Below are 21,657 nucleotides of genomic sequence, written 5' to 3'. Positions count from 1 at the left end.
TAGTCTTTCACATTTCTGATAGGTGACTTTATATCATTTCTGAGATTTGTTGCTATTGAAGGTATAAGGGTATATTTTTTTATGTGTCTAAGATAAAATAGGCCGCTGCTTATATCAGCATTTAATAATAGTTTTTTCAAATCAAAAGTTGTATCTGTTAAAATTGGTCAATTCAAAATGAACTTACGTGAATAAAGAACCAGCATTGCTCACTGTTAGTTCATGCTTCCTTTTTATGTTAATAATTTTGAATGTTAACAAATTTAGACTGTTCATTCTTGATCATCGTATACAGTATTCACTGTATTTTCCCAACGGAGTGGCATCTAATGTATTGCTCCCCCTGGTGGCAGGTTCTGGCAGAGGAGCTGGAGGGCAAGCAGAAGCAGGTGAGCTCTCTGCAGGAGATCACCTCTAAACTGCTCCCAGACACCGGCGGTGAAGAAAGCGCTGAAGCCCGAGAAAAACTTCACGTCATAGGAAACAAACTCCGACTCCTGTCACGCCAGGTCAACCTGGATCTCCAGACTGTTCGGGAGAGATTGGTAAGAGCATTCTGCAAAAACCATTAACTACTTTGTACAACAAAGAGAAGAGAATTAAAAGGGCAGCTCCCACTTCTCAATGCTTTATGGGAGGCTATAAATTAATAGAGAAAAGCTTACAGTTTTATTAGAATCTTGAGGATTTATTCAAACGTTGATGGTTTTATGTCTGTAAGACGATTTCTCATCTCATCTCATGCAAATCGCTTCAGACCATTTTTTTTTTGTTACAATTAAATAGTGCGATGTTTTAACTATTTGTTTTCACACTTTATTTTACAGTACACGCATTTACAGTTTACATACCCAACAAAATACCCCTAATGTTATGTACTAACTGTAGAACAGGACTGTAAAGTGCCACTCAAAAACTGAATTTGATCTAACTTCTGTTTTTCTGTTTTGCTTTGTGTCCTGGTTAAACATTAACTTTTTGAATTGTAGCTGTAGCACAGATTTGTGTCTTTAAATTCTGAGCATAATAACCACATTACTCCCGATTTATAAACTCGTGGGATAACCTGGAAAACTCATCTGTTGTATGTTTACAGGAGTCCAAGACTGATGCTACTGGAGATGCAACATCCTCAGGACACTCTAGGTACACATAAGTTACCTATACATGAAGCAATGTTTTGTAAAAGAAACAAAATCGTGAGAACATACATTTTTTAGTTTATACGATTTCATACACGGCACTAAACCAAGGTCTTGTTTTCTGCTCCACTTCAGATCAGCGTCGCGTGAACAATCACCCCGGCGTTCGTTCTTCTATCGGGTCCTGCGAGCCGCTTTTCCTCTGCATATCCTCTTCCTCCTGCTGCTGGTTGTGGCCTGCATGGTCCCTCTTCCAGAGGATGACAACAGCTGTACGCTTTCCAACAATTTCGCCCGCTCTTTCCATCCCATGTTACGCTACACCAACGGCCCTCCACCGACATGAGCTGCCCGACTCCAAAGAGATCAATCATCAGTCCTGTTCTCATGAGTCAGCGTGTGGTGGAGTACCACAATATTTGTAATGATTCTATTTTTGTAATTGATTTTATACTATTTATTCCCCTTTCAAAGCCAGACTACTGAGACTCATTTCTGGTAGCTTGGATGTGATCCAAACTCTCTCTGTTCCTTTGCTTTTGTCAGAGACACTGAAAGATGTCAATTATTATAAGAGTTTAAATATTTAACTGATTTATGAATTTGGGTATTTTGGGAATTTTCTTTCTTTTGGCTCATCTGGGTTTCAAGGTGTAAAATGTAAAAATAACTGGAAAATATGGACATCCATACCACTTTGTCAACCCAACCGCATTTAATGGCGACATAATTGATGCCTGCTATTTAGGTATCGTCTCATTTTTTAATTCTTGCATACGATCGGATTTAGCTTGCCTACATTTATTTCCATGTTTGCATTCCAATTAAAATTCTTTTTTTTTTTTTTAAATAATGTCAGAAACACACAAGAAATGTTAATTTACCCTTGCGATTTATAAGCATATAAGTGTAAATATAAGTGCAAAGTAAAACAGACGTGTGTACAGAAAATGAATTTAAAACTTTGTCACCAATCAAGATTTATATTCCTTGTTTGAAAATAAACATTGTATCATTAAAAAATATACGAAGACTAGTATTTACTTACTAGATTAAACATTTTCTCGCCATAAAAAAAAACAAATTGCAGGCAGATGGCATAATGTTTATAAATACTTTCTAAAAACACTTGTGCGTTCATTAAAATGACATAACACTTATGTGCCCTTGTGTTACTTTTCCAGATGGGATACTCGTCCGTATAACTTCTAGCATGTACTTTTAAACCAACATTTTGGCCTGTAATAATATTTTCACTGCTCTCGAGGCAAGGTTTCAGAAATGTAACCATCAGAGCGTAATAGTACAAGAAGTTTTTCAATTTGTTGTGGTCCAGTTTAGAAATAAATCCGAAGCCTTTTCATAGAGAAACAGTCATCAGATTGTCATGTTAAACATTAAAGGAGTTGATTTGTCGCTAGAAAATATACAAATGTTTTTGTAAAAGGCATTTATGGCTGATAGAAAAAAGGCATTATACAAGTGAATTTGTTTCACTTGACAAGTTTTTGGCATCGAGTCTAGGTTTAGGTCCACACTGTAATTCACAATTCAGATTATTTGTTCAGCCCATATCTGGTGTAGCTACATTGGTTGCTAATGTAACAACAGTACGATGTAAACTAGTGTTCTACAACAAATGAAAGCAGTAAGCTGACTGCATGGAAACACAGGACAGAAAATTGTAGCTTGCTTTAAGTCCATCATTATATTGTTCATGCAAGCGGTGCTCCTTACAAGTTGCAAACACAGCTACAGGCGCTTTAGCACACACTTTATGACGTTACATACATTGTTTATTATAAAACCTGACAAATCGTACAGACACAACTTTTGAACGAAATCTGAACCACTCTAGTGGTTTGTAAAAATGTTGTGTGTCTACAAAAATAATGTCTTTGGGAGTTTTTCATCTGCTGGACCGAAAGCTCATGCTATCATTGGTGCGTTTCATCTTGTGAAATCTTAATCCTCTCTTTTTGCGTCGCTGTCTTTGTCCATCCTCCCAAAACTATAGCTCATCCTTCAGCACAGAGATAGAGCGAACAGGCAAACTGTGTGGACGACATGATTAATGTGCTATTTATTCAGCTTGTAATATGATGTGCACATACATTTTGGGCTGATAACTGCCTTTTTCCGATGAAGGAAGCTAAGGGGTCACAATACCTGCATAATAATGCATAAGTAACACTGTTTTTGAGTCTCACCAGATTACGGTCCCAATGTCTCTCCTTGCTGGGGAGAGGCAGCAGGGGTCTCCTGGGTACATTTGCCTTCTTTGGGAGCGGGGCCCATTCGAGAGACGGAGTGAGAGAGCCGTGAGCTGTGCATGATATGAGCATCCAGCATCTCCAAGAGAAGATCATACAGAGGAACGATCTTCTTCATCTTCATACAGTGGAGATGGTCCATGCCTTTATTACTACAGACAGTGCATATAATGTCAGTGGAAGGTTTTGCACTTAGACCTACAGAAATGAAACCATATAACACACTATCGAGACTTTAATAGAGACTAAAGAGATTTGTACCGTATGTTATGAATACACAACGTGTCGTTTACTTAATAAAATACAAAAATTACGCTAAAATGTCTGACAAACATTTCACTTAAAAAAACATTTAGTAACAAAACTGATTTTTGATTTTTTTATGAGGGCATGTACAGTATGTGCTTTTGGAAGTTTCACCATTTTTAGCCCGGTAATAGAGGATAACATTTAAAACAAAATGATTTGTTTGTGGTCCACTGAAAAAGTCATTAATAATAATATTAATAATAATAATAATATGCATTGTTTATATGTGACCCTGGACAACAAAACCAGTCTTATGGGTCAATTTTTCGAAATTGAGATTTTTACACAATCCAAAAGCTGAATAAATAAGCTTTCTGTTTATGAATGAGTTGTTAGAAAATGACAATATCTGGCAAAGATACCGTTTAAAACTCAGGAATCTGAGAGTGCAAAACAAATCAAAATATTGAGAAATTGGCCTTTGAAGTTGTTAATCAAGGTCACTGAAGTAGGCCATCCATTCACATTTTTTTTTTAAATATATTTAAGGTAGGAAATGTACAAAATATCTTCATAGAACATGATCTTTACTTAATATCCAAGTTATTTAGCATAAAATAAAAATTGATAATTCCGACCCACACAATGTATTTTTTGTCTTTTACTAAATATTTTCCGGTGCTAATTAAGACTTGTTTTGTGATCCAGGGTCACATATTATTATTATAAACAATAAATAATTATGAATAATAATAATGTGATTGTGTCTGTACCTGACGTGTCTTATATGGGACAGTAACATGAGTAGGTGAGCCAGGCGCGTGGAACGCTGCTGAAAACTCAGGCCGGTCTTTGAGATAGCCCACACCAGAGCATCCGTCACTGAATCCAGCATACACAGCAGCTTAGACCTGGTTTGCAGATCCTCTCCACCCTCAGACGAACTCAAACACATGTCTGCAATGACGCACGGACGCAGATGAAAGTCAGAAGGCACTAACATCCATAAGCGTTTGAAATAATAGAAAAATGTCCCATTCAAGAAACACAGTGAAACATCTGGAGATATCAAACACATGATGCTGGGGAGGCCTGGCGTGAAGAGATCAAGTATGACGGAAATCTAAAGTTCAGGGGAATCAGAGCAGGAAGAAATAGTTTCTGTAATCCGCTCAACACTAACCAGGTACTGCCTGTTACTGACATTAAACCTTTTTTATGAAATGGATAGTTGGGTTGGAACGCTCATCAAAGCAGGCATGTTGTCCCCATTAAGATTTTACAGCGTGCGTGAGCGTTGCTCTCGCTTGGCCATGCCAACACTCCCTACAATTGAAGTGAGGATGGTAGTAACCTTGTAAGAGAGTTACGAGCCTTTAGTGAAGCCTCTCAGATTTATTTTAGGTCTATGGAGGTGAGTCATGTTTTTAATTTATTCGTATTTTGGGGGGGTTGTCCTTTTGATGATAGAGATGGTACGGAAAACAGGAACTGATGAAGGCAAAGGCGACTTATATTTGAGCCAAATCAGTCTGTCATTGTGATCTCCGGTCAATTTGGACCAAAATGTCCAGGATGCTTTTTGCCAAACCAAGACCTTTACTTGAGAGTATCAATCATGTGACTGATTTATACGTGTTTATGGCTTGGTCGTAGTGTTCATGCCCTGTGGACGGTCCCCTACAGTATGAAGAAAAATGAAAATGGAAATGATTTGATCCCGTCATAAGCTGCCTGTGCATCTTTTCCCAAACGTTTTCCAATGAGAAAAACACTTACTAGAGTTGAGGAGGATCATGGCTTTGAGACACACATACTCCTCTCGCTGTAATTTCAGTTCTCTGAATCTGGATGTGGCTGCCAGGAGCATATCAAAGATCTCCACTAACCCCTGCACACAGCTGCTCTCATCCCTGCCAAAACAAAACGGCATGGATTAGTCCCGCAAATTAACTTCACCCCATCTAAAACATGAGACCGGCCCTTAATCTACAACCACGCTAGCTTCATTTCAAACCTGGCATACTTATAAAAGCAGGAAGGCTGAATTTTGTCCAGTATGTGGATAGTAAACCATAGCAATAGTGAACTTGAGATGCTGCAGTTGTGTCTTCGGCGGTGATGGTGTAAAAGCTTCAATAATACTTGTGGGAATGAAGTTTAAGCATCAAGACATTACTGATACTCTCCTTTAGCTTTAAACAAATCATATTTACAACCCAAGCTTTTCCGGATGCCCTGTGTGTGAGAAACATTACGTTTAACAGCTAAAGTAAATGTTATATCATTGGAGAGGAAACTTCAGGTATTAACTTTCTCCTAACGCTGCATTTTGTAGAATTTTCTTCGAGCAAATATATGAACAATCATAAGCTTATAATAATGATTTATAATTTGAGCAGTCAGGTCCAGTTTTGCAAAGAAATGGCAGGTGTATTTCAACACAAAGACAAGTTGTCACCTTTAAGGGATGGTAGGAAAAATATGAATGGTAGTCAAAGGTGCCCCAGGACTGTTTGCTTTCCCAAACTCCTCAACATTTCTTTATTTGTGTTCAACAGAACAAAAAATTACACAAGATGTCGGAGCCGATGGTCGAGCGGTTTGTGCTCCGACATAAGGCGCTGTTGCGTCCCAGGCGACCCGAGTTCGAATCCCATCTCGTGGTCCTTTCCCCGACCCCACCCCCTCTCTCTCATGCACTTCGCTTCCTGTCCTCTCCAAAATCACCAATAAAGGCAAAAAAAATAAATTACACAAGATATATTCCTACTATGGTACTCAATGGTGCCCCACAACTTTCTTCCAAATATCTTCTTTTGTGTTCAACCAGACAAAGAAATGTATACAGATTTGGAACAAGATGGTGAGTAAATCATGGCAGAATTTCCATTTTTAGGTGGACCATTCCTCTAAAATTTTACAAAAACATATTCCAGTTCTGTGACAATGTATGTACAATGTGTGATGTTTTTCTTTACGTTGTGTACATTTGAGAATTTTTTTATAAAACAGAAGGTTCCATCTACACAGTCAAATGCAAAAGTATTGATATCTCAAAACTTCTTAGAAGGCAGATAGAAGCTTAAAATTCCAAGATGACCTGCAATTTTGTGATTCAAACAGAGATAAAAAGACAAAAAAGAGGCGATAAAGAGACAAAAGTTACAGCTAAAGTATTATAAAAAAATTGGAACATTTGGATAAAATGTTAAAATGGACAAAATTCAGATTTCAACTTAATTTAAAACAAGACTTTAGTGTCTAAATAGATCTTAGTACGGTCTGAGACATTGCTGAGATCTCAAGACACATGAGATTTCCACCATCTGAAAATATGTGATGCTAGAAATTTCATAGAATTCCATCTAATTCATTACTGTCCTGAAGAAAAACAATGCGGGATATTAAAAAGATTTTACTTGTGCTTTTTCTTTCCTGTGGAAACCACTACACACACAGAGATGTTCTTCATACAGTACAGTATGATACATCACTGACATGAGCTAAGTCTGGTTAAGTCATTTCATGGCAACTGCAGGCAGAAAGCTGGCATGTGCTCTTTCTGCACCTTCTTGACTCAGGGGCCCAGATGGCTACAGTACAATGCATTCCTTATCTAAAACACAGCCAATCAAAATACAGAACATGTCTGGTGACAGATCAGATTTACAGCGCTGTCCAACAAAGAGGGAAACCACTCATGACTAGAACAGTTTTGTAGCTTTAGTCCAGTATAAAATTTGCAGAGCATCTGGATCTCTAAACTAATTTGTATCTCATATTACTAAAGGAACACACAGCATGTTAAGATGTACAAAAGGATAAGCGTGACGGTACTGGCGTTTCTCTAGTTCCCACCATGCTTCCTCAAACATGATGTGACAGTTCCGAGTCCATCCGGCCAAACTGGTGATGTTTTAATGGGCAGGTTTTCAACATCCATATTCAGTAAAGTATTGAACAGAAACAGCTGTTAGGAATTCCTCACAGTTCATTATAATCGTGTTAAGCGAGGAGGGGGTAAAGAGTACACATTACAATTTATATTACATTAGATTATTATATTTCATTTATCTAGCTTCATTTTGACGCCATAACCTGGTTCCGTTACGTCTATGATTTATTTTGCATCATAATTTTGTTATGCATGATTTGATTTTGAGGATGGACGCAAACTCTGCTTTTGATATGCTTTAAATGTGAAATACTTAAAAGTTATATACACTACTGTTCAAAAGTTTAAATTCACTTAACTGCCCAGTTATCAAAGATAATTGATTAAATGTTAAACCATGTTTAAAAAAATCTATTTAATATTGATTCAAAATTAAATCAATTGTTATTTGGTCAAATTTTTCATAGCATATAACTTTACTATTATGCTGCAATGTGAAAATAAATAAATAAAGACTGAGTATGCTAACTTTTTATCTTTGTGTATGTAAGGGTGTGTTCACATACGGGATGTGTGGTTCGATTAAAACAAACTCTGGTGCGTTTGCGGTGTTAGTCCGGTTTATTTGTGTGAGTGTGGACGCCACCAACCTAACCCTGGTTCGCACCAAACAAGCAGAGCGAAACCGATGAAAATATGGGCCTCGGTTCTGCTTTCAAACTAACTTCGACTTTATTCTCGTAACATTTCGACTTTATTCTCGTAACATTTCAACTTTATTCTCGTAACATTTCGACTTTATTCTCGTAACATTTCAACTTTATTCTCGTAACATTTCGACTTTATTCTCGTAATATTTCGACTTTATTCTCGTAATATTTCGACTTTATTCTCAAAATCTTTTTTTTTTTTACGTGGCACTAAACGCCTTTGTATTTTTACTAAGATAAATATCTGTCTATTACATTCACTAATATTAACATTGTAATGTTCTCATCTCACAAAATCAGGTAAAACTTAATTCAAAGTGAAAGCACTTTAAGAAATCAAATAAAATATCCTCTTTTGACTGATATAAAACAACAACAAGACAAAACACTGATTAAGAAAATGATTTTTGCAGTGGATCTAAAGCACACAAGAATAAACAGACAATTTAAGTATGAGGAGATGGATGTGCCTGTTCATAAATCAGGCCACTGGAGAGATAAACAGAATTAATTCTGCTTACCTGCTGAGACTGAGATCAGGAGAGAAAATGAGCTTTCCAGGGTGATTGACAGACCTCCACATTAGTCCCAACATCAAAACTTCCAACCAGCAGCATTCCAACAAATGCACCTGGTCAAAAAGACTGAGCTCCACAAATCCTGCACAAAACAACGACATCAAATCTCATACTCGATGAACACCAAGGGGCAGTTTCGTGGACAGAGCTTAAAACTAGTCCCAAACTCAAATAAATGTAAGAGCTGACTAAACAAAAAAACAACTTGCACTGACATCTTAAAATATATCAGTTTGTTTGTAAGGCATGTTTGTAAAAAATACTAAAGTTCTAATTTAACTAAGGGCTAGTCCTGGCTTAAGCGAAGCCCTGTCTGGGAAACCACCCCGTAAGTAAATTAACTTCTCTAAATCTACAACGTTCCATAAAACAAAGCATCATCGACATCCGAGGTAACTGGACTGAATACTCTGTTCTTAAAAATGAAACAAGTTCTTAATCGTTTCTTTTACACACACCTGGTATCTTCTTAGCCCAGGAAATCATGTGGACGAGCTCTTTGTCGGCCAGGTTAGTCAGGGACATCATGACATTGGCCTCAGTGAACGGTCTCTTCATGTCCTTCATCAGGTAGATCTCGGGCGGCTCTGCGTCGATGATGCGGGCTATTAGTTCCCCAGGGCTCAGCGGCATAGAAACAGCCTCGCTTTCACTGAGAGGACGTGGGATACTCTTAACCTCCTGAGATCTCGGGCCGCTGGCTCTGGTCCTGGCCGAGAATCGTACCAGTCGCTTCTGCTGGGCTCCTCTCTGTTGGTAGCTGCTACGATCTCGTCGTAATCCTATAAAAACATGATACAAGTATACAATTCACTTTAACAGGAAAACACAGAGTATATGTATTCCGATACCTAGTGTGCTCGCAAAGTGAAGGCTGCTCAAACCAAGTTAAAGGAAAAATAAAGAGTCTGTCATTTAGTAAAAGGCAAGATGACAGAATTTTCACCTTTAGGTGTTGTTCAGTGTAAAGAATGATGTGAAGGATTAACAGAAGAAAATATTATAGTGCACAGTTACAGTTTAAAGCAGTTTAAATACAGTTTAAAGCAGTTTAAAGCAGTTTAAATACAGTTTAAAGCAGTTTAAAGCAGTTTTCGTTGTTATCAGTGTTGGGTGTTACTAGTTACTAAGTAATTAGTTACTTTAATTGAATTACTTTTCCCTTGAAACAGTCAAGTAAGGGATTACTGTGATTCAATTACATAATTGTATGTTTTGTTTTTCAGACACCGATGTATCAGGACCCCCTTGAAAACGAGATGATGCATCTCAAGGGGTTTATCCAATAAATTCATCGGAATATATAATAACATTCACTTCTGATGTAATTTAAATAAAAACTGTGTAATATATTTAATGGTGGAAACGACATACAAATAAGTTTAACATTAAAATATATGCTAAGGTATCCTTCTCACATTTGTATACTTTGGTCAGTTAATAAGATACATTTATGTAGTTTTTATTATTTATTTGAATGAATTAAATAAGCCGTTTCGTGCTTATCCTTGAATCAATTCTAATCAATGTTGCTGTAGGATATAAAAAGTAATTAGTATAAGTAATTAAATACTTTTTGGAGAGAGTCATTTATAAAGTAATCAAATTACACTATTGACTATGTATTTAGTAACTAGTAATTCATTACCTTTACAAAGTAACTTACCCAACACTGGTTGTAAGCCCCCCTTTGTGTAGAGTGCATTGCTTTGTGGCCCCCCAAATAAAGACTTATAATCTTAAACTTATCATTTTAAATAACCCAAAAACATATTCGGTTATACAATGCTGGAACGTCAATCTTTTTGGATGTTGGTCTTACTTTTCTGATAATAACAAAGTCTATAAAGAATTCCATATTTCATGAAACGGCACAAAATCTGTGGCCCCTCTGGATCCACCTTGGGGCCCCTAGTTTGAGAACCACTGGTGTAAATAATTCAAAACAACCAAATCAACCAATGACAACAGACCTTGACCTTGGAGTGAAGCTGTGCTAGTACACTACTGTCTATCCTAATCCATTGCTGTTTCAGCGCAATGTCTCCAAAGCAACAAGGGCTTGATTCTAACAATAGTGGCTAGAGTGATCACTTATCTTTAGAGGACAAGCCCTTAAACATAATACCTAACATAATAAAAAAACACAATCCTTTTCAGTTTTTCTATTTGTTGTTTCAGAGTTGTTTAGGTGAAAGCCATCTTTGACCAATATCTACCTGAATAAATATCCAGGGCCAAACATCACATTGCCCTATCATGACAATCCATCTTCTCGGCATGATAGATGCCTAATATTGAGACACAGACTAAAGTCCATGATATTGGATAAAAGTCATCAAGGTTTGGCAAGGTCTGGTGTTGTATTTGGTAACTGTAAAAAGGCCTTTGTTAGAGAGAGAAAGAGAGAGCCTCACCACATTTCATCATTCCCACTTCATAGCACTTTCGGAGTCGGCAGGCCTGGCAGCTTTTTCGCCGGTTCTTATCAATGGTGCATTGGTTTGTTGCAGGGCAGATATAGTCATTGTGTCCTGAGAAAATGAATAAACCCAATGAGTAAAGACATATTTAGAAGACTTACTTTTATTTATTAAAACAATGTTTTGTGTAACAGCTAAGTAATATTGCATCAAGGCCACTTTTCCATCATCAGATGTGTAGTATAAAGTTAGCTTTAAATGGATGCAGAAAAACAAGACCAATCACTTCTTGAAAAGTATTATGTTTACAAACATTGTAAAAAAAGCTGGAGGAAAGAGATATACTGTAAAATAACAGTTTTCCTGTAAAATGACATGCTTTTCCCATTTTCTTATAAATTTGCGGTCTTTTACTGTAATTTTACATTTTCTAACAGTATTTCAAAAAACATTTTATGTGGAAAATATGTAAGCAACAACAAAAAAACAGGGACATTCTGTAAAATTACGCTTGTAAAATAAACATTCACCCCAACATAATAATTAACATCTAACTAGTCCCGTTACATAATTGTGGCATTATATCATGTTCTACCTTCTTCCTGGGAGAATATTTTGTAAAACTACAAAAAGAACACAATAAAGTACTCATAGAGAATGATACCTTGGATGCTCCTCTTGAAGAAAGCTTTGCAGCCCTCACAAGACCACACTCCATAATGGTACCCTGAGGCATAGTCGCTGCAGACAGCACAGTAGTGCATGTCAGCTTTACTTCTGAAGGATGCAGAGGGCTCCTCAGCATCAGCTGTCCTCTTCACCAGAGGTTTGCTGGAGATGACAGCGGACAAAAGCATTTAGCAACTTTCTTAAGTGGATGATTCTCACAAAATTTTTACACAAAATGATATTTGCATCAACAAATTCCTCTTACAGGCATTAAAACATCATATGTCATGTTAACACGTTTTTGAAATAGAAGACCATAAAAAATCGAATTACCGTAACGGCCTAAAACTTTCCATTTCATAGCATGTTTGGGAGAGAAAAAAGAGAGAAGCCACGATGTCCTTATCGATAGTGACATAAGAACACATGTTTATTTAAACACAGGCTTATTATGAAGAAATGTGCATTGTGATTAAATAGTACTCCGAATGAAGTTTAATTATAATTTTATATCAGTAAGTCACGTCAGTAGATCCGTTTTATTTTTTACATAGTATGAAATAAATGCGTTTTAAATTCATTGTTTTTTACTAGGGTAAACATACCTACACAAACACAAAGCTTAAAAATAAATAAAGAAGGAGTTGAAACATCTCCCTCCTGTAACAAGAACCATAGCAACTAGTTAAGTTCCAAATTGTCAGATGTTATAAGAAAACTCTCCTAAAAATGTGAAAGTGTAGCTTAGTCAAAGCACACAGAGCAGACATTTATCCTTGTCCAGTGACTCCTTCAGTTATATCTGAAAATGACCTATTAGTATTTTTATTGGCTTCCATATTTTTTAAATGTCTTGGGTCTATTCGCAAATTTATATCTTAGTTTTCTAGGGGGCACATTATTTAGTTCTCCAAGCCAAATTTCAAATGTGGGCCCAGATTCCTTTTTAGCCAGGAAGGATCATATATAATGAAACATATTGTGATTCATATTAATTTGCTTTTCCTACCGTATCCCCAAAAATGGCAATTTCTGGCTCAGATGTTAAAATGATTGTATATGCTTCTGAAAGAAATTCAAATATCTTCTTCCAGAATTGCAAATATTTTCATTTAAAAAATCATGTCCATAGACGGACATGTAACGGTAAAGAGATTTTTTGCAGAAATTGCAATAAAATACAAAAATAACTCATTCCTACACTAACATTATTCTTTGTGCAAGGTAGAGAACATTATTATGATAATTTTTTTGTGTTACTGACTCAAGTAGTATATTTCAAATCATAACTGCCATAATGTTCTAATGGTTTTATGAGAATGACCCAATTATTTATTCATTATTAGGTATTCATCTGGGGCTGTTAATGCAAGTATCACAATTATACATCCAAATTCGTATCCTTTTAGTACCCATTGTGATTGTAGTTAGGATCTCATTTTGAGCATTGAACTCATCCGATTAAAAATGAAAAAGAGTAATGATAAAAGGCCAGTACATTTAAAGCATGTGCACAAACGGATGTAATGTTATTACAAACATGTAAGACCTTTACATTTGAAAGGGTTTTAATTGGCTGTCAATGTTTTATAGCTAAAAGATTGTAAAATACATATCATCAATTTATCCACATACCTGTTTTCCTCTTCGGCGTGATCATGTGGCGTCAACTCAACCCAAGCTCCACTGGTCGGATGGTTTTGCTGAAGGCGTGTCTGTTGTTGATGCAATGCAAATGAAGAAACGTGACTATGTGTTGGCCAGAAGAGGGTGGGGCTTAGCGACTGGTGTACTGATGGGCAGTCAGAAAGGGGAGGCGCGCCGTAACCCAGCAGAGTGGGGCTGTAGAACGGCAGTGTGGTGAAATCATGGCCAAGTTCAGTGTAAGGTGATGGGATGCAGATGGGGTGGCTTTCCACTTGCAGGGATGGAGAGTTTGAGTTAAAGATGGGGGATAGGACATGACTTCCCAACCGGCTCGAGTCCACATCCTGCATATGCTGTACAGAGTTTTCTTCCTCGGGATACTCCGACATGATGATCGCAGTTACGCTCAAAGCTGTTGCATCATCAACAGGGGACTGTTGTTGTTTCTTATGTTTAATCCCTTAGTCATGGATATAGAATTGTAGATGCTGAAGTATTATATGGACTGTTGAATTTATCCAAAGGAATATCCAGTTTTAAAGGTTGACAACTGATGGAAAGGAAAAGAGTTTTTTATTCCATGTCAACAGTTCTTTCTTTAAAACACAAACATATTGAAATAAAGCAGTAAGGCCTTTGTGGGCAAACACAAGCATCAACAGGTAAAATCTGTTTGCAAAATAAACCCGTGTTGAAAGATTAAAATATTCATTTTCTATCAAGGTCTCATGAGTTAAGAGATTTCCAATATTAGATAAAACTCAAAGCAATGAAGCACAAGAGGTTTTGTTAGACTGTGATACTGCAGTCAAATCTAAAGTATGCTGTTAGGCGTAACAGAATGCAATCCAACACCTTCAGTTATGAATATACTCACCAGGGGTCTCATTTATAAAACTGTGCGTGACCCTTACTAAAAGTGTGCGTGCGCCCGCATGGCAAAAATAGCGTACAGTAAAATTATTCCGACATATAAAATTGTGCGTACGCACACCTGTAAGCAATATTCCCTTTATAGATCATAGATCACCTGCAAGTGTGCGTATGTGAATCAGCCTGATATCCCGCCCTCTACACGCCCATTTTAACCCATAAATAGTAAACGCAAAGCACCTTGTAAATACTGATTTGTATATTAATCAGACTGACATATGATGATTATGCACAGAATTTAAGGAAAATATATTTGAGTATTTATTAACACTGTGTTCTGAAGTTTATAGATCTTTTTTTTTTCTGATCCGAGTTGGATTTTACAACAAGGTCCATGAAACAACTATCACTCAATACAAGATCAAATAACTCGGATATGAGGTCAAATGAAATGTGTGTGAGGCAATATTGCTAATAATCGTTTCTATCACAACCATTTGTGTCGCCTGTTGTCTCCAGAATGTGCGTACGCATGGGTCAGAGTTTGCCTACAGGTGCACACATTCTCCCGTTAAGTTTGTTTATAATAGATCACAACCTTTGAGTGGAAAGTAGCGCAACGTTTATTAATGAGACCCCAGAACATTATTTCATACATATTAAGTTTCACCTCCACAGACCTCAAATGAATAAATCTTGAATAAATCCAATGTTGGAACTTAAATTCTAACGTTTGCATCTTATCTCTTCGTAGTTTTGCACTGGTTTGATGGCAGTAATGAAAATATACCCTGCTTATTATATATAGTAAATAAGATATAGGCACATTATATTTTTAATAATATGCCGTATATCCTTTTTTTACAATGCAAAATAAGTTGCATAAATCACAATCTCACATTTGTTTTTGGTATAATCACTCATGTAATAATTGTAACTAAACGGTCTATTTTGGAACAGCTGAAACACAGCTTTTGACCGATCATTAACCAGGATCAGATTTTTTATCATAAGGCTTTATAAACAAAATGAGCTATTATGGAGATCATTAATTGGGATGAAGCCACTTCTCAATTCCATCATCTCACTTTGTCTGGGTGACAAGATTTCATTTAAAACTACTGGATAATTCCTGAAGACTGTTGTATAAAGATAACGACCAGATTCATAACTGAATTTACACATATGTACAATCAAATAAAATAAAATCAATGATTTAATTTCATTTTCACAAACTTTCTTTGATGTTTTCTATAATAACATTTAAATCTAGATCAAACAACAGACCATTCATTTGGAAATGTTTTACCCAAAGTGACATGTGAATATCATCATGTGTTCCTTAGGAATTAAACCCATGACCTTGGTGTTGCTAGTGCCATGTTCTTCAAGCGATTTCATTACTTGAAATACGCTGAACTTGCACCTAAAGCTTCTCTGTAGGCTCTGCCTCTTTTTAAATGATGAGCAGAACCAAACCACTGTCAGCTGCAGTTAAATGCTTAGACAGGTAGTAAACACATACATATATATTTATACACATCAAAAACTGTTCCACAGAACTCTGCAGATTTTCCAAAATTATAGCACAGAATTAATAAAAAAGTCTGCAGATTCCGGCTTTGAAATGAAACTAACATTGTCATTTCTGTGAGTTGAGTCTATTTGTTATCAAAGTATTTCTCAGTAATACTGCTATATTGAGGGAAAATGTCAATAATTGCATTGCAGGATGATTTAAGGTGTGTCCCTAAATGTCCTGCTTGCGCTCTAAAAAATTTCAGTCAGGGGCTACAGCCCTCCTAGTAAAAAAAGTTAGTCTGGAGCACTGGAACCATGTCTTTGTGCTTCAGTGGTTCTTCAGAGGTTATTTAGGATGACCAAGATGCTGTAGAACTCCTGTAGAACCATACAGGGGCTTAACAGGTTCTTTATACGGAAGCGGTGCTGTATATTTCTTCATAGGTTCTACTGTATACAGCACCTCAGTCATCCCAAAGAACCGTTGAAGAACCACGGAAGCACCAATATATGGTTCTATATAGCACTTAAAGTGGTTCCCTATGATTACGAGCCAAAAACCATGTTTAGTCCTATACAGCACCTTTTATTCTATAGTGAAATAAATGTTGCATTATGGCCATTATAAGGACAAGACAAACATTTTAAACAGCTTTGTAGTGTCACCCCAGAGATGAAAGACAAAAATCACTGTCTCTCACGGCACAGCGCTGTGATAATGATATACATTTCTTCCTGAAAATAATCAAAAGTAATTGCGAACTAATCCACAAACCTGTAAACTGTTGTTGTAGATTTCACTTGACAGAAGAGCAGTTAGTGACGCTGTCTGTCTGGACTGCCAACGGTCGACCTTAGTCACCTACAGACTTTTGAACCTTTGTTTCAATGCAGACAGGCACATGGCCAAAACATACCCTGCACAGGGCACATTACTGCAGGACGAAAGAGAGGAGATCACATGAAGAAAAGAAAGTCCTCTGAAAAAACACAGAAAAGCAACATTTTGTTACCAATTAGTGTCACATTGTATGATGATAACTTAAGGCTTAAAATCTTGTTTTAAGGACAGGTATGAAAGAGCCACAGAGATGTAAATGATTTGATGCACCTAACAGGCAGTGAATGTTAAATGCTTATTAAGCATTAAATTGGCTAAACACAAGTAAAGTTTGATACTTGAACATAATTTCTTATCGGAGTTGTATTATAATATGACGCTTCTCATACAATATATGAAATTGCTAAAGGTCTTCCCTTCACTACGTCAAGAGAGAAGTAATATTAAAGGTGCTGTGTGTCATTTTTAGAAGGATCTATTGTCGGAAATGCAATATAATATACATAACTATGTCTTCAGAGGTGCATAAAGATCTTACATAATGATGCATTTTTAAGCCATCTTAGAATGAGCCATTTCTATCTACATACAACACAGGTCCACTTACATGGAATTCGACATGTTGTTTCTACAGAAGCCCTAAACGGACAAACTGTTCTAAAGAGCACATGTTTCATAAATGTGTCATCTCCTTCAGCAAAGAAGCGAAGACGTGAGGACATCTTAGTTCTTCGAAAGGGAGGGGTGGAGTGAGCCGTTGGTTGCAGTTTGCAACCTCACCACTAGATGCCACTAAATTTCATACACTGGACCCTTAAATGCACCATATGTGCAAAGTGCTTGAATAATGACTATAAGTGAAAACAAATGCATTCATAGCCGTTCACAAAACTGAATATTGTGAAGTTGCTCACAAAGCCACCAAACGTCACACTTTATCGAAACTGAACATGAAGTCCTGACGTAGTAATGACGAATCTGTTTTCCCATTGAAAACCTCATAAACTATTCCTCTCTACAGTAACGGTTTATTTGAGAGGAGGGTAAGAAAGACCACGACAAAGAGGAAGATACAAGGGGAGAGGTGGAGACTTCATACGGCGCCGCATCAATTCTCCACAGAGAGACAGTTTACCATGATGCAGCTCTTGAGGGAAAAAAGCACACGGCCACTAGCCAGCAATGCATACCAAACACAAAAGCCCAAGGCCATGGTATGATCTTACTCCCTTCTCTGGCGGGAAACGGATAAGGGAGAGAAGGCAAGACGGAAACCATGCCCTGTGCAGGAGTCCTGGGAACAGGAGGAAGACCACCTTTGGTCCTGATGCGAACCTTCGAGAGTATAAACCTTATATGTATGTGTTATATATAACCTCAACGGAAGTTGTAGGAGTAACATGCTCCACGCCAAATAAATCTAAATAGACAAGACAGGTAGTTTTGCTTTTATTAGAATATAGTCAATGTGTAAAATGACAATGGTGGGTTTAGGAGGGACACGAATTGTCGCAATACATCACAAAACAGGGTAGAGATACAGGTCAGTGAGTCTGGAGTGATGTTGGGCGCATTGATCTGACGCTGTTATTTTAAACAGGACAAGAATAAGCGGAACAGTTTTTTCAAGGCAAACAAACAACAACAAGCATGTCAGTTAAATGTAAAACTTTCTCAAATAACCTTGAGAGGAACTTCAATCTTTAATGGTGCATACATTTAAAAAGCAAGCACACCGAATGAAGTCAACAAAAAATAAATGCATGTATTTTAGCAGTTCTGTTTTTTATCTTTGATCTCTTTATTAAGTTATGTACCCATTAAAAAGAGACTTCAAGATAGAATAAACACCAAAAGAAGCATCTGGCTGGCATTCATACGTCATCCTCCTGATGTTTCAATGAACTCGACAAAACATAGATAATATTCATAGATGCTTTGTCACACACTAATGAAATCATACTTGTTTGAGAAGACTCTATCTATACTATATTTATTGCATTACGATGCAATGACATGAACGTGTTAAATAACATTAAACGTGATTATTTACAGTGACTTAATGTGACATTCTTCATAAAGTACATTAACATGTCAATATATCAACAGTCCACGTGTCATCCGAGATTAAATGTGTAAACGTTACATTATAATGCGATGTGGTTAAAGTTCCCCGACATACACTATAGCTAAGCATGTAAAGACAGGGAACCTACCTGTCGCAGTCGGCGTTTATAACCTCACAGGCAGCGTGCGCGCGTCTTGATTTCTGATTCGGAACCTAAGTATCCCAAACGAGAATTTGATCTCTTCCTTGTCACTTTAAATGTGGCGGAAGTCTCGTCTGAGGAGATACTGGCCAGAATAAAAGTAAAGTGTGTCAATCTCTGTAAACGCTGAATGATCAGATGTGAGAAAACCAGCCAAAGTCTGTTCTGCTCCCTCTGTCACTGAACGCTCGTACTTATTTGAGAGCGCGCACGTCATTGACCACGCCCCTTGAGCCACCGCCTCCAGCGTTATGCTGCTGAAGAACATTTGCAATTGAATTTAGATGCACTGGGTTATGTTAAGAAAAAAGTGTTTATTATTCAGTTAGTCTGTGCAATTCATTTACTGAGATTTCATTGGTATTTAAAAAAAGCATTTGTTTAACTTCGTATTTACCTAATTTACAGCTCCAGTTCACTAGAAACTATGGGTAACACTTTACAATTTGGGTCTATGTTAACATAAATTATGACATAAGCAGGTATTTATCTTATCTTATCTTTCCTACACATTAAAAGTAAAAAACACAACAAACTAACATTTACCCAAATAATTCAACTTACATAAAAAGTTGAATGATTACTGTTAAATATATTGTTCATTGATAGTTCATTACGTTAGGTAATGCATCAAATAATGTAAACAAATAAAGCTGTGATTGCAAGAACTTACTAATATAGGCCTTGTACATTTGTAGAGAAAAATGCTAATTTTACTAAAGAAAAACGTAATATATCACAGCTGGTATTACCTCTTTACAAATCCCATAGATGTTAAGTCAGCTTCCTGCGAGCCTTGCAAACTTGACCAAGCAACGTTTATCGAAACAATGATATAAAGAAGAGGGCAATTTCAGCACAATTGACTAACATGTTATCCAATAAAAATCAGTCCTGTCGTGTTATTTAGGTAATGCAACAAGGGGATGTTATTCTAACACGGCTGACCCTTTTAGTGCCGTTGTCCATTTTGGTAGGCTACTTTGTACAAAATGTAACTTGTTCAAGCTAAAAGCCAAAAACAATGCAGGTAGAAAATGCTTCAATTGAACGTCACTAGCAGTGCAAATGGAAGTTGAACAAATAAAGCATCTGTAGGAGCAGGTCTGATGTTGTTAGCCTATTTAAAGTCATAGTTTTTGGACCTCAGGTAATGGGAGTGAATGGTAGTAAATTGTGCCGTCTAACTAGGGCTAACAATGCCCTGTAATGGTTTTGTAAATGTGGCGAGGAAAAGCCATCTCCACAGGTAACCCAGATGAAATGCTGGGTTCTTTTCTGCCACTTTCTCTCTGCACCTGCATTCAGGATGTCAGATAAGCAGCCGTGTGGCCTGCTGGGATGATTGCACCTGTTACCCCGCATCATACGAAGCTCCTGCTTTTAGAGTTCAAGAAATACAGGTCTGGTGATTACCTGTACCTGTACAACCACAGGAGCCTAATTTATTTGTTTTGCCGCAAATTATGCATGATCACGAATAACAACCTCGCATGTTTAGATGTAAAACATTTCTGATAATTATAAGATTTATAGCAGACATTAAGGTTCGTACGGAGCCGGGTCGCCTAATAGATTATAAGATTGAAAATACATTCACAGTGCACCGCGCTCTATAAGTAATCTAGTGGAGAAGAACCTCAGGAGGGGTGTTTTATCCTCTTTCAGACTTCATTATTACTGCCAGAAATGGGTCCTGCTGATGAAATGAGACGAAAGAATAAGGCAAGAACAGAACAGGACTGGCTGAAGGAACAGAAATGTATCTAATCCAGGCAGGTCTGTTTTGATGATAATCACCATTCAATGAGAGGTGCCTGTTCCTTACTGAAGACTATTTCAATAAACACGGTCATGAACTTTTAGGAAAGGAGGAAAATGGAGTAAAAAAGAAAATTACTTTTATAATAGAACAAGGCAGGTCACATCTGTTGCCCTGAACGGAGGCTCTAAAGGAGGCAGGGCTTTCCTGACCCATAGACTTTGTTAGCTCAAGCTCACACGTTGGGAAAAACAATATTTACATGGATAGGTTTAGCTCACAAGTTCTATATTTATGCAAAAGATGGATACAACTTAAAGTGCATTCAGTGTTTGCAGTGATAAAATGGTATGTGGACTGAATGAACACTTTTGCACTGGAGGTGTAAACCTTTTTATTGGAATTGTTTTTGACAGTGTTCATGAGCCTTTATTACTGTTCAGAAAGGTATATGGCTCTTTTAATATACTGAGTGATAATTATCTCTCCGTTGTGCCAATAAGTTTATTTTTTTACAACCAATTTACTTTATTACTGTTACATAAGACATTTATTGTCAGGGGCATTTGTCAAAACGCGAGAAAGAATTTTAGCCAGCATGAAATGTACTTTATTGTTCCCTCTTCTTTTATCTTATTACTAATGTGAATGAAAGGGGGTTTAATGATGGACTTTGGATGATGAAAGATTCCACGTCACATCACACAAGTCAACCTGAATCCAAAATTGCTCTTTTCAATGACATTTTTTTTTTCATATAGAAAAATGAAATAACTTGCTATTTTATGGGCTACATTTTAT

At 36.9% G+C, this 21,657-nt stretch overlaps 2 protein-coding genes across 3 annotated transcripts in view; one reads left to right on the top strand and one right to left on the bottom strand.

Annotated features, from left to right (window-relative positions):
- LOC130433944 (uncharacterized) overlaps window positions 1-2,167 on the top strand; it is a 100,542-nt gene extending 98,375 nt beyond the window's left edge. Inside the window, 3 exon segments of the mRNA XM_056763751.1 lie at window positions 354-545; window positions 1,097-1,146; window positions 1,278-2,167. Of these exon segments, the coding sequence (XP_056619729.1) occupies window positions 354-545; window positions 1,097-1,146; window positions 1,278-1,488 (453 nt within the window). The 3' untranslated portion in view covers window positions 1,489-2,167.
- A 136-nt stretch (window positions 2,168-2,303) lies between these two features.
- On the bottom strand, window positions 2,304-19,253 carry esr2a (estrogen receptor 2a). 2 transcript variants are annotated; one of them, XM_056764601.1, is made up of 11 exons: window positions 19,041-19,253; window positions 16,759-16,963; window positions 13,578-14,139; window positions 11,938-12,104; window positions 11,268-11,384; window positions 9,309-9,632; window positions 8,794-8,932; window positions 5,444-5,577; window positions 4,438-4,621; window positions 3,353-3,567; window positions 2,304-3,196 (listed from the first exon to the last, which is right to left on the bottom strand). In XM_056764601.1, the coding sequence occupies exons 3-10, from the start codon at window positions 13,976-13,978 to the stop codon at window positions 3,357-3,359; spliced, it is 1,677 nt and encodes a 558-aa protein (XP_056620579.1). In that variant the 5' UTR covers window positions 13,979-14,139; window positions 16,759-16,963; window positions 19,041-19,253; the 3' UTR covers window positions 2,304-3,196; window positions 3,353-3,356. The 2 variants fall into 2 exon arrangements, with proteins under 2 accessions (XP_056620579.1, XP_056620580.1); XM_056764602.1 differs by lacking the exons at window positions 2,304-3,196; window positions 3,353-3,567; window positions 4,438-4,621 and adding an exon at window positions 5,205-5,344.
- Between the last annotated feature and the right edge of the window lie 2,404 nt (window positions 19,254-21,657).

Source organism: Triplophysa dalaica, chromosome 13 (assembly GCF_015846415.1).
Source record: "Triplophysa dalaica isolate WHDGS20190420 chromosome 13, ASM1584641v1, whole genome shotgun sequence".
In the NCBI taxonomy this organism is placed as follows: domain Eukaryota; kingdom Metazoa; phylum Chordata; class Actinopteri; order Cypriniformes; family Nemacheilidae; genus Triplophysa; species Triplophysa dalaica.
Note: the sequence above shows the minus strand (reverse complement) of the source record. Positions and strands in the feature narration are given on the sequence as shown.